General features: G+C 42.1%; 1 protein-coding gene across 4 annotated transcripts in view; it reads left to right on the top strand.

Annotated features, from left to right (window-relative positions):
* Window positions 1-289: 289 nt before the first annotated feature.
* UAP1 (UDP-N-acetylglucosamine pyrophosphorylase 1) overlaps window positions 290-18163 on the top strand; it is a 34852-nt gene continuing 16978 nt past the window's right edge. For 3 of the 4 annotated variants that reach the window (XM_046682450.1, XM_046682451.1, XM_046682452.1), the window contains exons 1-3: window positions 291-506; window positions 7630-7966; window positions 17149-17353. In XM_046682450.1, coding sequence (XP_046538406.1) covers window positions 7687-7966; window positions 17149-17353 — 485 coding nt within the window. In that variant the 5' untranslated portion in view covers window positions 291-506; window positions 7630-7686. Of the gene's footprint in view, window positions 507-7629; window positions 7967-17148; window positions 17354-18163 lie in introns of all 4 variants that reach the window. The other variant, XM_046682453.1, reaches the window with a different exon arrangement.

Genomic DNA, 18163 nt, shown 5'->3' on the forward strand with positions numbered 1-18163 from the left:
GGTTACTAAGAGTCGCCGGCCCGCACCTCGCGCTACGACCTGGTCACGTCACGGCTCCAAGCACCCGGCCCTCGGCACCGTCGCCAAACTCCGGCCCCGCCCCTCCCGCCCGGCGCAATGGACACCCCGCCCCGCCCGCTGGCGAGCCGTAGGGCGGGGCCGTCTGCTGACAGGACTGCCGGCGCTGCCCCCATTGGGCCAGAGAATGAGTGACGCTCACAGGCCCCGCCCCCGCCTCCTCGCCGAGCCTGCCTGGTCTCCAGAGCTCGCGGCGCTGACGTGTCGGGGCGGGCGTCGTCGGCTCCTCCCCGCGCGGGCAGCCACTCGTCGCGGCTGGAGAGGGGCGGGGTGGCCGGGGCCGGCGCTCCCCCCGGCCCAGCTCGCGGCCCGCCCCGCCGCCCCGGCCCCCCGGATGAGGGTATATATTCGGAGCAGGCGAGGGACGCTGATGAGTGGCCGCGCCGAAGAAGCCGAAGCCGGGCGGAGCTGCCATCGCGTCGAGGGAGGTGAGGGGCCCCTAGCCGGCTCGCTGGCTCCTTCCCCCGCCACCGCGAGGGGTCGGCGGGGCCCTGACCCGGGACGGCCTGGGGGCCGGCCCGCCACGCACGCCGACGTGGACCGCGGCGCACGTACGCGCACAGCGCCGGCAGCCTGGCCCCCGCGAGGAAACCGCCTGCACGCCCCGCCCCGCCCCGCGCCCCTCGCGGGCGTTTCTCTTGTCGGCGACCCTCTGGGAGTGTCTGACCTGGGGGTGGGATGAGGACTCCCCAGATGGGCCGGTGGCCTTTGAGAGCGGAAGATTTGGGGTGGATTCTGGAATGGGGTTTGTCAAGCTGTTGGGAGTGGGCCCGCACCTGGATGGGGGTAGGGGCCTTGAGGTTCTCAGGCTTGGGCCTCATGCATAGTTATGCCACGCTTGGGGGACTTCCAGTGGGGGCAAGTCGTCGTTGGAACTGTCCGGTGGGAGCGGGTTGGGGTGTCTTGAACCTATGAGGAAAAGAATTGAGAGCGTTGACAACAAGGATCGGAGATACTTGTGGGGGACATGAGAATGGGACAAAACCTACTTGCCACTTTTTGTTCGTTCGAATAGTGGTAGTGGGAGAGGGTTGAAATTTCTGGGTTTCCCCTGGCTTGGCCGGGCAGAAGGATGGGATTGGAGGGCTGAGAGCACACGTGTGCTGAACATATGGCTTCTGGAAGATTTGATTAGGTTTGGCCCGACGCTGTGCTGTATTTATTTGTCTGTGGTTTATGGAATTTGAAATCCGGTAGTAGTGATTATGATAATATGTATATGTCATTATGTAGTGCTTTTAGTTTAAGGACTTTTAGGTGAAAGTCACTAGGGGTGGACCGGAGGCTGAAGGCAGTTTCTATTCCTTCTGTTAGTGAGTTAGCTCCCTCAGCTGGGACTAAGAAAGACTTCATAGGCTGTGCTGTCAGGCGTTTATAGGATTCAGTGGTTACGGCTCAACCCCAAGAGTATTTTTCAAAAGCTCTAAGAGGTTTACTTATTAATTTTTGGGTCATAGTATAGCAGCAGAGATAGGGGCAGGAAAGAGGCCAGAAAAGGAGGGGGGAAATACTGCATTTCTTATAATAAAGGTATATTTGATAATGGTGGATTATTACCCAGCTTGTCATTGTTTTTGACGCAGATGTATTAGGCTGTGGACGTATATCAAGTTCTGTTGTAATGTCTAGAGCAGATCAACTTTTTCAGACTTTGGTTGTCAAAATAAAAATCCTAGTCTAACTCTCCTGTTTACTACTGCTTACCATTACACACACGTGCACACCTCTTATCAGAATTAATGGGGAAATGGTACTGTTTTTTGTGGCATGGAAGTGGTTCTATTTGCCTCAAAAATAGTCATAGATAAATTATTCTTGTCCAAAACTAAAGTATAGTTGTTATATTAGAAACGTTTACACGTTATTTAAATGAGGACATGTGACCGGTGGTCTAGGCCCAGGTACCACAGTTTAACCTGAGTGTCTTATTTGCATGAATCCATTTTCTCAAGCATCTGAAGGTGGATAGGTATCTAATGATTTGATTTATATCTTAAAGTGTTATATGTTTGCATGTGTATTTTAGCAGGCAGAGCACTCTCCACTCTCGACTCTCATTTGAGGGTGTGTGAGAAAGCCTGGTTGTATTATCTTCATGAGGAAGTGTATGCACTGGGAGTGAAATGGTTTGCATAGGGTCAAATATTAGCGAGGGACCAAGAACCAAGACTTCTTACTTTTCAGTTACCTGGTTCCCTGCTGATCCTCTCACTCTAGAATGATCCCTTAAATCTGGGCAAAAGCAGTAGTATAGATGAAACCTTAGGAAAGACCCCATTCCTTGGAAAATAGTTTAATACAAACTTATGTCTCTCCACTGTCTTTTTTTATATGATGTATTTTTTTCTTTTTTAAAGATTGGCACCTGATCTAACATCTGTTGCCAATTTTTTTTATTATTATTTATTTTTCTTCTCCCCAAAGCACCCCCAGTACACAGTTATACATTCTAGTTGTAGGTCCTTCTGGTTGTGCTGTGTGGGATGCTGCCTCACCGTGGCTTGATGAGTGGTGCTACGTCCGTGTCTAGGATCCGAACTGGCAAAACCCTGGACCACCAAAGCGGAGCGCACGAACTCAACCACTCAGCCTCAGGGCCAGCCTCAAGATGTATTTTTTTTTATTTCAAAAGTAATGGCATCATATCTCTTGAAACGTGTATGAATCAATAGAAGTGACTTTTAATACCCTAATGAGTGTCCAAGGCTCAGTCTCTTGACTTCTTGGCTTTTTTGTGTATCTACACTGCCTAGGGGAACCTCATTGAGTCCATAACTTAATATAATGTATGCTGATGACCTTGAAAGTTTTACATTTAGCTCCAGTATCACCTCTGAGCTCTAGACTACTACATTTTGCTGTCTTATAAGCATTTCTATTTGGATATCTAATAGGCATCTCAAATATAACATAACCAAAAGTGAAGTATTGATTCCCCCCACTCTCCACATATATCCCTAAATCTACCTCTGTCCTAGGCTCTCCCCATGTCGGTAAATGGGACCACCACTTGTAGTCATCTTTGCTTGATTCCTATCTTTCTCTCTCACTCCACATTCAATCCATTCCCAGAGCTTGTAGGTCCACCTCAAGAATCCACCTTCACCACTGCTCTAAGCCCCTGTTATCTCTCATTTAGACTACATTGCAGTAGTTCCTAACTGGTCTGCTTGCTTCTAGTTTTGCCTTCATTACAGTCTTTTTTGCCCCACACGATAGTGGAATGATCCTTTTAAAGCCTAAATCAGACCATGATACTCCCCTGCTCCAAATTCTCTGCTGGCTTCCCAAACCCCAGAGTCCTTCCCTTGACCACAAGGCCTTACTTGATCTGGTCTCTGCTCACTTCTCCAGCCTTCCTTCCAACCACTCTTTGCTTTGGTCACTCTGTTCCAGTCACATCAGCCTTCTTGCTCTTCCTTGAACATGCCAAGCACAATTCTGTCTTGGAACTACTGCACTTGCACCGTCCTCTGCCTAGAATGCTCCTCCCTAAGATAGTAACTGGGCTTGCCTCTCTCTTCATTGAGATATATTCTCAAATGTCTCAGAGGCCCTGCCTGACCATCTCATCTAAAATACCTGCCATCACCCCTCTTCTCTTTAGCCCTTTGTCCCTCTTTATTTCCCTTCATAGCACTTGTCTCATAGCACTGCCTGACATTTTATGTAATTGTCTGTCTTATACTGCAGTGTGGGCATGCACATCGTCACTTGGTTCATTGCTGTGTCTCAATCACCTAAATAGAGACTTGGCAGACAGTAATTGCTCGTTAAATATTTGTTGAATGAATTAATGGCACATGAAAGTTAAATAGTTTTCCTTCTCAAATTGTCTGTTAATGCATCCTTGCATATTAAAAGGAAACTTTAGCAGTAACCTATTCATATATGTGAGAAGAGTGGTTGTGGGCCCATCATCTTTCACTCAACAGAAATAGCAACATTGATAAAAATTCAGCCTTAGTTATAGCCATTTGCCACCCATATCTCAACACTATGCCTTGTTCCTCGAATACATTTATTTACTTGAATTAGTTTTCATACTGTTCCCACTGACTGCATTTTCTCTTACTTGTATCCTTGGCAAATGTCTTTTCATCCTCTACTGCCCAACTCAAGTCGTAGCTCTCCTCATGTTCAGGAGGCTATATCTTAGTAGTCTGGAGCACAATTTCACTTCTCTAATAGTAGCTAGAAGCATTTAGAGAGGGCTTTCTGTGTGCCAGCTACTATTTCAAATGCTTTTCGTTGTACTGACTCATTAATCCTCTTAACCTTAGAGGTAAGTGCTGTGTTTCTCCTCATTTTATAGATGAGAAAATTTGAGGTACAGAAAGGTTAAATAGCTTGCTCAAGGTCACAAAATTAGGAGACAGTGGAGCTGGGATATGAACCCAGCCGGTCTGACTGCAGACTCCAATGCTGGTTACTACCAAGTGAACTGCGTCTCTTTTTTTTTTGGCACCTGGCCTAACAACTGTTGCCAATCTTTTTTTTCCTGCTTTATCTCCCCAAACCACCCCCGTACACAGTTGTATGTCTTAGTTGCAGGTCCTTCTAATTGTGGGATGTGGGACGCCGCTTCAACGTGGCCTGACGAGCGGTGCCATGTCCGTGCCCGGGATCCGAACCCTGGGCCACCGCAGCGGGTCACGCGAACTTAACCACTTGGCCACGGAGCCGGCCCCTGCGTCTCTTTTTAAGTGAGACCTCGGGTTGAATTGGGTTGAATTCTTAGTATTTCCTCTGCTTTTATGAGAGATGTTGTATAGTTGAAAGATCGTAGGCATTAGAGTTAGGTTTATCTGGGTTAAAATTCCTGTTTTCCTACCTACTAGGTATGTAGTCTTGGGCAAGTCACGTAACCTCTTTTAGCCTCATTTTCTCATTGGTTGTAAGAATTACTTAATTTATGCCTCTGAACCTTGAGAGGAAAATTTTTTTATTCCCATTTTACAGATGAAGATACCAAAGTTCAAAGTGTCTGCTACTTGGGCCAAGCGATAGAGCCAGGAATAAAAGTCAGTTCTGTTTGATTCCCAAGCCCATAAAGATTCACTTCGAGCTAGTGTATGTGAGGTGGGCCTTTAAAGATGGGTGCGATTTCAGCAGATAGAAAGACTGAAGAAAGTACGGGGAGGTAGGGATGAAGATCTCAGGTGACAGCAAGCTAGAACTGCGTCCCACACTTAATGAGGTTTCATTTTCATTTCATATGGAAGCCTTTATTTGGTTATGAATCATTGCTAACTCATAAAGTGTATTTATAGGTAGTATCATTGATTTCACACTTGAAGTATTCTATCGCTGAAGTAAAGCTAAGTAACAAATCAAACTAAAAGTTGGGAATATGTTATACTCAATCTTATGTGCTAATCTAGTTTAAATTGATTTTATAAGAAGAATCATGAAGCCAGTCTGTCAGTTCAATTTTAGGGGGCATCTAATTAAAAGAAAAAACATCTAGAAGTTATGTGACTGTCTCTGTTGGATGATAATATCTTTCTCGAATTTATTTTTGAATGGACAGTAGTTAAAATTATTTCTAAGCAATTTCTGATTTGGATCAACATACCCAATATAGAATAAAAAGTAATAATGCTTTTTGAAGGGAAGTATTTACTCATCCTGTAGAGTTTCTCTCTATGCGTCCTGTGCATTTTCTTTCTTGATTCTGTTGCCTTGTGGACTCATTTCTGCCAAGTGAGTCAGACATAAGAACATCAGTTGTGTTTATATTTCTGAATAAATAAAGTATGAATAACGTTTCCCTTTCTCTCTCTCTCGCCACCTGTCTGTTTTACACACACACGCACACACACATAGAGTCGTCTTTCTCTTGGGAGGCAGTATAGCTTAATGGTTAAGAGCATGAATTTAGGAGTCAGGCTGTCAGGATTTGAATCCCAGTTCTATCGCTTTACTAGTTTGGGAGTTCTCTCTGTAGCTGAGTTTCTTCCTCTCTAAAGTAAGCCCAGTAACAGTTTTGAGGATTAAACGAACCAGTATCTATAAAGCAGTAAGAATTGTACTGCCACACAGTAAGTGACATGTGTTAGGTGTTATTATTGCCACCTCAGGGAGTCCTAGATGTGAGTTCTCTTGACTTGAGTTGGTAAATAGTGTTTGATATTTAATGGTCCTGATGAAGTAGATATTGTTAACCCCTGTTATTTACAGGTGAGGAAACTGAGGCCTGAGGAAATTAAGTAACTCAGCTGAACTCCAGACTTTTGCTTTGAATAGCTGTGTGTATCACCTTTCGCTATTCTTATAGGAGGAGAAGACAGTAGGCTGTTTCAGTTATAATGTGGTGACGGTTCTTTACAGTGACCCTCAGATTTATCCCTTTCACTCTTATTTCCCCTGCAGATAATCTGGTTCAGGCCTTTGGATTTCATACCTGCAGTTGTCTTTTAACAACGCTTCTAGTTGTTCCTCTTACAATCTATTTTTTGCCATTGGTCTTTCTTCTTGTCTCTCTACAGCATGGTGACACTGCCCATTTAATAATCTACTGTTGACTCTTCCTTGTTCTGTTAAGCTAAATTCCTCTGCTTAGTTTTCAAGGCTCTTCATGGTTTAGCCCTACTCTACGTCATTTCCAAACATTCTACGTAAAACTTCACCTTTCTTCCTGCTCTCCATCCCGTAGATGCTTACTCCTCATGGCCATCTGGCTCTGCTTGTTCCTAATCTTATCTATAGAATCTGCTCAACCCTTGAGGCATGGCTAGATCATGCTTCCTTTGTGAACTCTTTCTAAACAACACCTGTCTTCTCTTGCATTTATCTGTATTAGATGAGTGGATGAAATATTTCTTCGTTCTATTGTTTTTTTAGTACTATGCACTTTAAAATTTTACCATATTATCACAGAATGCTCTTAAAAAACACTGTCTTTTCCATTGATTGTTATGTCTATTGCTTGTCCCTTTAGGGCTTAATTCTTTGTAAAGATAATAGACATCTTTTTATTGCTTGTCTGCTGAAGTCGCTATTGCAATAAAATGTATTTTTCGTGACTATAAGTGGTCCTGTGTTCTTGAATTTTGTTGTATTCTGAATACAACAGCGTTGTTTCCATCATTAGAGATAAAAGGAGAGCACTTGAAATATTAAGCAGTCAGGTGTTCTTTCATCGGTAGCTTAGTGGTCAGAGGAATAATACAGAAGTGACTAAATGTGATGGTTAAAGGGTGTGGGCCCTGGAGTTCACATTCCCAGCTCTACCAGTTGGCCAGGTTGCTTTGCCTCTCTATGCCTCAGTCTCCTCAACTGTAAAGTAGTGGTAATACTAGTATCTATATCATAGAGTTGTTGAAAATTAAATGAGACCATGTAGGTCAAGTACTCAGTGCAGCGCCTGGCATGTAATGCTAATCAGTATCATCTTACAAGTTTGATCCCTTACAGGTATTGTGACGGACAAGCAGAAGTTCATCTCCTTAATATCAAGTTCTTTAAATGTACTTATTTTTAGTAGGAAGAACTCCTCGGGTTTAGAGGTTAGACCGTGACCTACTGTTGATTCCTTTTCTCTTTTAGGTTTACAGGTACGGAAATTACACGCCTATTTTCACAAAGCTTGGCTACCAGAGCACTATGAATGTTAATGACCTCAGACTCAGGTTGTCCAAAGCTGGGCAAGAACACCTGCTGCAGTTCTGGAATGAACTGGAAGAAGCCCAACAGGTAGAACTTTATGCAGAGCTCCAGGGCATGAACTTTGAGGAGCTGAACTTCTTTTTCCAAAAGGCCATTGAAGGATTTAACCAGTCCTCTCAGCAAGAGAAGGTGGATGCACGAATGGAACCTGTCCCTCGAGAGGTGTTGGGCAGTGCCACTAGGGATCAGGATCAGCTCCAGGCCTGGGAAAGTGAAGGTACTCTCATGTGAATATTTGTTCTAAAGTTTGTTATGAGATAGACTAAAATTGTTGAAGTAACTGAATCATGTAATTGATGTTTGTCTCTCATACTACCTTACACATGGTGACCAATCAGAAAGTGACAGGTTGTGTAGCCAAGACCTCTGCACTGTCTCTGGTTGCTGGTCCCTCCATTCTCTCTTCATTTCAGGCACCTGATTCAAGGCTCTTCTCATTCAAGTCTTAATTTGCCTCTAGTCACTTTCCCTCCTCAATTTCTGTGCTTCTACTAGATTTCTCTTCCTGAAGCACAAGTTCAGTCTTTCAGTTTGTGTTGGCTTAATCTAAAAACCTTCCCTAACCTGGCCTATCCTTTGTTTCAAATCTTGTCTCCTATATTACTTTCCATTCCACCGCCCCACACATTTTAACTGGACCCAGTAATTCACCTTCCTCTGAACATTGGATTGTGCCTTTCCTGCCTTTGCTCATGTTTATCCCTAGCTTGGTCTGGCCTTTGCCCCTTCTCTCTCAGGTGGCTCACCTTGTAAGGCTGTCTCCTGGGGTTGGGCAGTGCAGTGACTCTGCCACTTGGGGAACTTAGACTCATTCTTTAAGGTTCACCACACATACTGCTTGATCCACGCCTTTTGCTTCAGTGTCCTAAGCTGGAGTTATTTGTCCATGGTTTTCTTTAATAAAAGTTGTTTATGTCTGTCATCATCATAACATTGTAAACTCTTAAAGAGCAGCCCACGTCCTAGTCCCAGTTGTCTGTGTTTGTCACAAAGCGTTTAGAACAGGGTTTTACAAGTTATAAGTTGGTCGATCAATGTTTGTTGAATTGCCCCAATGGTTTTTCTTCTGAAATGTATCCTAAAATCTGTCCCCAGTAACTAGTACTAATTAGTGCTTTTGAGAATGGCAGAATAGCTGAATTGTAGCTTTTTTGCTGGAGTTTAGAGTTGTGGTTTTTATAATCTACTCATCTGTAAGTAAAAGGGACTAAACAGTTCAGCTCAGGTCCTTGAGTGTTGGTACATGCTCTTTGTCAAATCTGGACTGCATTTCCTCAACTGTAGAATCCACAGATTGGACTAATGCTTTTCTTTTCTTTTTAAAAGACAGCATTTCAAAAATAATATCAAAATAACAAATACTATGGAGAGATTGCCTATAACCCCATCAAATCTGTTTTTATTTGCTTACATTGCCACCTAGCACTTGGTTACATACATACTTACTTTTATAGATGTGCAATAATATTTTACATATAACCTTATAGTCTCCCACACCATGGCTGTTTTTATTTTGTCTTCCACTCTTTGGCACTCCCTGCCCCCCACAAAAAATGAAAGATGACCGCCATTATCAGTCTTCTGTATACCTCCCCATATCTTTCTCTGGGCTTACAGCTTTACTGATTTTCAGACTCCTTCCAAAGAGCCCTGGGGTTCCACTGCTGGGGAAACTGTCTCCTGTAGGGAGGAGGGAACGGATACTGAACAGCTAGCTCTCCAGTCCCTTCCTCTCCCCACTGCAGGAGCAGTTGTCCCTGACCTCTTTTATGTATTTGATCTTCACATGCAGTTTTATTTAAAAGGAGTTGGTGATTAAGAAACTTTGAAAATAATTGGATGATCTTCAAGGAGGGCCCTTTCAGATCTAAAATGCTTGTTCGTGGCTAACCTAGCTTCATACTCAGAATAGGGCTCTGCCACGAAGCTGAGAGAGAGTGACTTCCAGGTGGATCCTTCTGAATGGAGAGCTTTAGTAACAGTGAGGCCTCTGCTAACTTGAGATTCAGTAATCCCCTCCTTCCCTGGGTTTCCAAACCAAAGCCGCACAGGCCTCTGCTTACTCTCTTGTATCCCAGATGCCTGTTTTTTCCCTTGAGATCCTATGGGAATGAAGCCTTAGAATTGACTCTTATGGAAAGCCAAAGATTTGACCTGGTATAATGGGGACCATGAGTAACAATCAACATTTCTTATAATTTGAGTCTTCTTTTTGACCTTTTTGTTGGAGTCTGTGGAACTTTAGTCTATTTATGACTTTTCATTTAAACTAAAATCCAGAACTATAATAAGCAAGTCTAGTATAAGAAAGTGCAAAGCAAACTTCCTTTTGGCTTACTGTCAAGGGAACAATATTTACTTGTGGCTTAAACAGTAGGGGTGGAGAAGGAGACTTTGTAACTGACATTATATCCTTTCACTTAGCCAGAAACTGCCCCGTGTGTGCAAAATTCTTAACAAAGTGAAGTTTCTGCAGTAGGTTATCAGAGGGAAGAGATTGCCCTTGTGAAGATTATGATGCAATGTTTCAGATAGTAGGAAGATCCTGATAATTATATCAAAGACAGTTCACCCCCCCACCCCCCAGGATGGGGGAAGTAAAAGCATGGTATGGTCATTTCTAAGTGTCTGGTGGGTACTGACGTTATAATAGACGTTTGAGCACCTAGGGTGGTAAATTATTTCGTAAGAATAAATACAAAAGTGACCACTGTGCTCCTTATTGAGGAGCGATCTGGTTTTAACTCTCCAAGTGTTCTGGCCAGGTATAGAAAATGGAACGTAGAGGAGCAACTGAAAAATCTCTCTTACGAAACCAAGATCTTGAGGGAAGTAATTAGAAGCTTTGAGGAGAATATCATGTTAGTGAAGATACACTGGGAAAATATATTTTATATTTGCTCAATAAACCCCCTCGTTCTTTATTAAAAGAAATGTATGCTTATACTGAACATGAAACAGTCTTGCAGATTTATATTATAATAACAAATAAATATTCAGTATTAGTCTTTTTTGCCTATGAGAGATTTTTAAAATTGATCTTAATCTACCATACGGCTCTGTGGTAGAAAAGTAAATGGATTGTTTAGGGGAAAATGTATTCATAACACTATCTCTGCCACATTTTCTGAAATTTAGTGCAGTGGTACTTAGAAGAGATTTATTTTACAGATTTTATTTTTTTCCTTTTTCTCCCCAAAGCCCGCCGGTACATAGTTGTATATTCTTTGTTGTGGGTCCTTCTAGTTGTGGCATGTGGGATGCTGCCTCAGTGTGGTTTTTGATGAGCAGTGCCATGTCCGCACCCAGGATTCGAACCAATGAAACACTGGGCCGCCTGCATCGGAGCACGCAAACTCAACTGCTCGGCCACGGGGCCAGCCCCTAGATTTATTTTAAAAGTAACACATGCTTATCTTAGGGAAATTGGAGAATACTTAAAATTACAGACGAAAAAATATAAATCTCTACCATCCCACAGTCCAGAGATAATACTCACTAGTAATATTTTATAGTATTTTCTTACATATTCACACACACTGGGATTATGTATAATTTTGAAGCCTGTGTAAGAATTTGTTATTATGAAAGATTTCAAGCATATTTTGAAACAGATATTTGGAGACAAAATACTATGATAAACTCTGACATATGCATTACCTTGATTAAATAATTATCAAAGTTTTGCTACTTTTGCTTCATCCATTCCCCCTTTTCTTTGCTATAGTGGTTTTTTTTGTTGGTTGTTTTTGCTGAGGAAGATTGGCCCTGAGCTAACATCTGTTGTCAGTCTTCTTCTTTTTGTATGTGAGTCACCACCACAGCATGGCTGCTGACAGACAAGTGGTGTAGGTGTGTGCCCGGGAACTAAACCCGGGCCGCTGAGGCAGAGCATGATGAACTTGACCACTAGACCACTGGGGCTGGGCCTGTTGTAGTATTTTAAGGCAAATCTCGAATATCATTTGTTTTTACCCTCATATAGTTCAGGATGCATCTCTAAATACATGGACATTTTCTTACTACTCACAATACTATTATTATACCTAAAGAAATTCACAATAGTCCCCCAGTATCTATAGCTGGTTCAAATTGCGATTTCTCTTACTAGTCTGTTTTTGTGCTTAAAATTTTAGGGAAATAGTTAATCTATAAAATAATAGTTTCAGTTGTAAAAGGTGATTAAATATTAAAGACTTAAAATATCTCCTCTGACTAACTTTCTTGGACAGTCTTCCTTTATTTCCACCAGTTGAATAGGCTCTTTACCCCACTGTCTCCTAGAGTGTTGGCAATTTAAATGGAAAGTTCTGGCAATACTTTACTTCAAAAGCACCTGTGCTGTCTTCCTTGTTTCAGACACCTGCCCAAATCAAAGTGTACGAGAGGAACTAGTCCAAGCAGGAAGTCATTCAGGAAGTATTTGATCCGTGACACGTCACTGTAAACGCCTCTTTCTTACGTAAATATTATCAGGAAAAGTGCTCAGATCTGTAGGGCCTGCGGTGCAAGACTCTCCAAGGAGAGAGAGATTCTCCAGCTCTGGAAACGGCTTGCTCTGGCTTGATTTTTTTTTTTTAACCTCTGCTTTGGCCTGTGTTAGGTGCCCTCTCTAGGAAAGTTATTAATTCTTGTGTCCTATAATGAAAAGATGGAAAGGACGATACAGTGATGTACTTTTCATGTTTTTTTCATATTTCTTGAGAAGTTGTTTTGGGATAGGAGAAGTTCCTAATTTCCTAAGTGTCACATGCATTAGGTACATTTATAATCTGTTACTGTTTTTCAGATAGGTGCCGTGCTGCCAATATAAAACTTATGTTATGACAAATACAGTTTGAAATCATGTGTTAATGCCATATAACTAAAAGGCTTACTGCATTTTATTGGCCCACTTAATTTCAAGCAGTATTTTATCAGTTATTATAAGACAGATACTAATTTATGCGTTACATACTTTGGATAAACCTTGCAGGTTTATTGTGGTAACACAGATGAAGTGGATGAGTTCTTCAGCCAGTGTACACACAATCTGATGCTGTTAACAACAGCTGTAGCCGCATTTAGTTCTTGAATTGCAGCTGGCTTGGAGTTGCAGCTTGGCATCTGGGGAGTGCTTTCTTTCCTCTTGTTTGTCTCTGCCCCTAAGTGAGATGCATAAGCAGGAAGAATTTAATGCAGAAACCTTTTACTGCAAATATATATGGGTGGTGTTATAGCTCATTGAAATAGTTGTGGCTAGATGGAGATGAGATGTAAATGGAGACTTGCCTGGAAATGTACACGTGGCAGGCATAATCTCAATGCTGCTCTTCAGATGTAGTGATCAGATGGGCTCTCAGCTCCATGGATGGAAGGAATTGAAGACAGTATGGCAGACAGGGACTTAGGAAACAAACATGTGCCACTTATTTGAATGAAGAATGAGGCCACTGAGCTGCTGGTTAGCAAGGCTTAAAAAATGGAAAATTTGGAAAATGAATGAAGCAGTAGTGTGGGGAACAGATCCAAGGAAGAGAGAAGTTTATACAATGATATCTGGGTAACTGGTTAGAACCTCTGGATACACTATTTGGTGTTGGATGGCCATCAGGTCAGCAGCTGAGACACAGTTGACTGGGAGTTTTACAGGTAACGTAGCTGAGGGAAATAACTTACCTTTGGGCCAAAGGTGAAAAGTAAGATGTCTTAAAGGGGCCAACCTAGTGGCACGGTGGTTAAATGTGCACGTTATGCTTCAGCGGCCCAGGGTTTGATGTGTTGGATCCCGGGTGTGGACATGGTACCACTTGACAAGCCATGCTGTGGCAGGCGTCCCACATATGAGGTAGAGGAAGATGGACACGGATGTTAGCTCAGGGCCAGTCTTCCTCAGCAAAAAGAGGATGATGGGTGGCAGATGTTAGCTCAGGGCTAATCTTCCTCAAAAAAAAAAAAATAGCTGTCTGGAAGGATGACTAGAGCCACATTAAGAGTAAAACAACTTAAAACACATGACCTATGAAGAAAGTAAATAGTACAAACAGAACAAAGGCCTCTGTGTCCAGATATTTATCAGGGACTTTTTTTCCCACTGAGAAAGATTCGCCCTGAGCTAACATCTGTTGCCAATCTTCCTCTTTTTTTTTTTTTTTTTTTTGGTTGAGGAAGACCAGCCCTGAGCTAAGATCTGTGCCAGTCTTCTCTGTTTTGTATGTGGGACACCTCCGTGGCATGGCTAGTGAGTGGAGTAGGTCCGCATCGAGGATCTGAACCCATGGAACTTTAACCACTTGGCTGGGCCCTTTCTCGGGGACTTTTCTGAAGATATTTAGAAATATTTCTGATTCAACACCTTTAGTGGTAGGTGAGGGTCCAGACAGGACGAAGCTATTTATCTACAGTTCTAAAAGGGTACAAAACCTGTTTTGTAGCAAAAACTGACCTGAATTTATCCCTTGTAATGTGATTACAGGCTGCTGTCTCAGATCTGCTGGGGATATAACATAACATATGTGTATTATATTCTTTTTCTGAACTTCAAAGAGTTCTGCATTCTAAAACAAAGCTGACTTACAGGGTTAGGTAAGGGATTGTGGACCTATATTTTAAAATAATGCTTTTTGGGTGAATGACAGCAGAATTAAATGTATTCCCTCGAAACCATAGTTTCTTTGATAATGCAGGGAGTAATAAAATGTAAAACATTTTTCAAAACTGCCTTCTAGTCTCTGCTCCCTCCAGATTACTTCATCTCAGTCTGTCTTTGTTGCATGGTGGTCATGGGGCTTGCTTAAGGCGGATACAGATCTGGAGTGCTGTTAGAAATGTCAGTGTTTGGCAAGTTTTGGAGAAGGTGGGCACTTTTCCATTTGTGTAGGGCGGGGGTAAGATAGGTTTCAAAAAGGCAGCACAACCTCTCATGAATTCACTGGAAAGGAGAAGAAGGGGCAAGAAAGAAATATGAAGGGAAGTGTACACCTCTCAAAATTATGATGCTGTAATGTGTCTGTGAAATGTTTGAGTGTGATAGGAGACTGCTGGGGGCCGTGGAGTGCCTGGTGAGTAGGCCCTGGAGTCAGGTTCTAATCCTTGTTCACCTTTACTAGCCATGTGACCTTGGGCAAGACCCTTAATTTCTCTGAGCCTATTATCTCTAAAATGGAGAAAATTATACCTACCTCTTAGATTACTTTGAGGTGTAATGTTCTCCCTGATTTTATTTTTTTTTAAACTCTGATAAGGTACAGTGAAATGCTTTGGAGAAAATAACAACATTCTGGTTTCGGGAAAAGGAGAAAGAGAGAAAATTAAGTCTCAGGTAGTTAAGGTCAGCTTCATATCAAAGGGGAAGATTATAGAAATATCTAATGTGCTTTTAAATTTTTTGATTGAAAACGTAGCCACTGAATAATGTCCTTGGGCTGTGCGTGTTTACTAATGAAGACAGGTGGTAGAGTCAGGACGGGGGACAGTTCTCACTTTATGATGGGTTTATTTAGAATATTTCTTTAAGTTCTTGACGTACTAGTATCTTAGCTTTAGGAAAGCCTAATCTATCAAAAACACCTGGAGCACAAAGTTAGTAAATTAGACAAACCCACATTACCTAAGGATATGAAAAAAATAGTAATAATTGATACTGGCCACCACTGCCCCCTCTGGGTTGGCTTGCAAATGTGAACAGTGGCCAGCTTTGTTCATAGAGTTTCTGAGAATTTTAACGAAAGTATGAAATTCAGAAAACAGGAACAAAACCCATCAACCATTGCCTTAGCCCATCTGACATTTTACAGCTTTTCCAGCTTCCCAGAGACCCAGTGTCCATGTTGCCTTTTCCCGCAAGCTGCTCTGCCTTGTGGTGCTGAGACTGTCTACCTTAGAGTGATGAGGTGGCCCTTAAAAATGCGATATGGCAAGATTTTGTTTTGTTTTTTTAAATCCAAACTGAGAGCCTCTGTCTTTTAATAGTATTTACAGTTTCATTTATTTGCATTTGGATCTTAAATCCATCTTGAATTTATTTTGATTCAAAGAATAGTATTTTTATTCAAGCATTATGTTTGGTTATTACTGCTGAATATTCAACTGGTGAAAACTGACTGGCTTCCAGACAGAAGTAAATCAGTAACAAAAAGACTGAGTTTTATGTCCTTCTGAACTGTTATAGATGGCCCATTAAAAAAAAAAGGCATTTAGTGGCTGGCCCCGTGGCCGAGTGGTTAAGTTTGCATGCTCCGCTGCAGGCGGCCCAGTGTTTCGTTGGTTTGAATCCTGGGTGCGGACATGGCACTGCTCATCAAACCACGCTGAGGCAGCGTCCCACATGCCACAACTAGAAGGACCCACAACGAAGAATGTACAACTATGTACCGGGGGGCTTTGGGGAGAAAAAGGAAAAAATAAAAAATCTTAAAAAAAAAATAAAAGGCATTTAATCAGTTTTATTGAAGTATAATTAAGTGCAATAAAATGCAGTGGTTTTTATGAGTTTTTAACAATTTATGCACCCATGTAACTACCACCACTGTCAAGATATAGAGCGTTTCCATCACCCCACAAAGTCTCCTAATGCCCTTTTGCAGGTAAATCCCTTAAGCTCATTCAGTTGAGTTGGTTTCCTGACTTCAGAACCTGGCTTCTTAACCATTACTGTTTTTCTAACTGAGGGTGTCTTTTATTTATGTTTGCTGGATGGTAGCTTGCCTGGTATGTTTGCATGCTCATTAATTAGTTATTTATTATTGCTTTATGGGCTGGAGATGATTTAATAGCATCATCCTTCATCCTGAAGCCTAGGTCTTCTTTTATCCTGTCTTTTTCTTGACTTGGCACATCTAATAAGCAGTCAAGAACTTGTAAAACATTTGTAGCATCTCTTGTCTTTGCCTTCCAATGTTAGCGGGAAAAAATTTTTAGTTCATTAAAGTATGTTAGTCATTGTTTGGTGTTTGATTGGGTTATATAAATTTAATTTTTTAATAATAAAAATGTTTTTGTGGGGCCAGCTCCGTGGCCGAATGGTTAAGTTTGCGCGCTCTGTTTTGGTGGCCCAGGGTTTCACCGGTTTGGATCCTGGGCGTGGACATGGCACCACTCATTAGGCTACGATGAGGTGGTGTCCCACATATCACAACCAATGGCACTCATAACTAGAATGTACAACGATGTACTGGGGGGCTTTGGGGAGGAGGAGAAGAAGAAGAAGAAAAAAAGAGACTGGCAACAGATGTTAGCTGAGGTGCCAGTCTTAAGAAAAAAAAAATGTTTTTGTTAGCAAGATAGTCAAACATGATTCCATGTGGATTCTTGTTCTTTACGCCTTATGCAGATAGGGTGACTCTTTGCTGCTACCTTTGAATATATAATCCTAAGTGTTGAATTATAGAGGTTTTATGATACAAGTATTTTCTTTTCTAGGACTTTTCCAGATTTCTCAGAACAAAGTAGCAGTTCTTCTTCTAGCTGGTGGGCAGGGAACAAGACTCGGTGTTGCATATCCCAAGGGCATGTATGATGTTGGTTTGCCATCGCATAAGACACTTTTTCAGATTCAAGCAGAGCGTATCCTGAAGCTTCAACAGTTGGCTGAAAAATATCACGGCAACAAATGCATCATTCCATGGTAAGATATGTCTCGTTATGGGAGAGTGTCTGAACATATATTGGTTTATAACATTCAAAATCCATATATACTTTATTCATAAGCAGACATATTTCCTGTTATTACTGATTTTCTTGGGAGCTGTAATTTACTATATATGTTAAAAGTAATATGTATTATAGCTGGATAGACGATCGCCATAGCTTTAATGGGCAACATATACTCACTGCCAACTTTAACATCTCTACCTCAGTACCTTTGGATACTCAGTGGGTTCTCTCAGTCTAGAAACTTCACAGTGATTGGTAGTTTGTCTGTGTATAAAATTTCTGATTGAAAAGCAGTTTCCCTCTGAAATTTGAAGGCATTGTTCTATTATTTCTGGCATAGCTGTTGAGAGGTCTGTTGCCATTCTGATTCCCAATCTTTTTTTTTTCCTCTCTCTCTCTCTGAAAGCATGTAGGGTGTCTTCTTATCTTTAGTATCTGAAATTTCATGATAGCATGGTCTGGGTCTATTTTCAGTCACTGCTCTGGGAACTTAGTGAGTTCTCTCATCTGGAAACTCATGTCCTTAAGTCCCAGGCGAGCCAGCCCTCCTGAAACCCCACCCTTCCCCCACACACAGCAGCTGAAAGCTCCGCTGCTTCTCTGCTGGGACCACACTTGGGTTCTCGGTCTCTGCTGGTATCCCATGTTCTCAGGGCCTGTCTCGGCCAGCATTTGTCTCCCAGGCACCAAGAGATTACGGGAAGTTCTGCTCTGCTTTGTAGAAGTTTTTGATTTAGCACTTTAATCTCTGGCCCAGAGCAGCTTTGAAAGTTAGCATGTT

Source organism: Equus quagga, chromosome 13 (genome assembly GCF_021613505.1).
Source record: "Equus quagga isolate Etosha38 chromosome 13, UCLA_HA_Equagga_1.0, whole genome shotgun sequence".
NCBI lineage: Eukaryota > Metazoa > Chordata > Mammalia > Perissodactyla > Equidae > Equus > Equus quagga.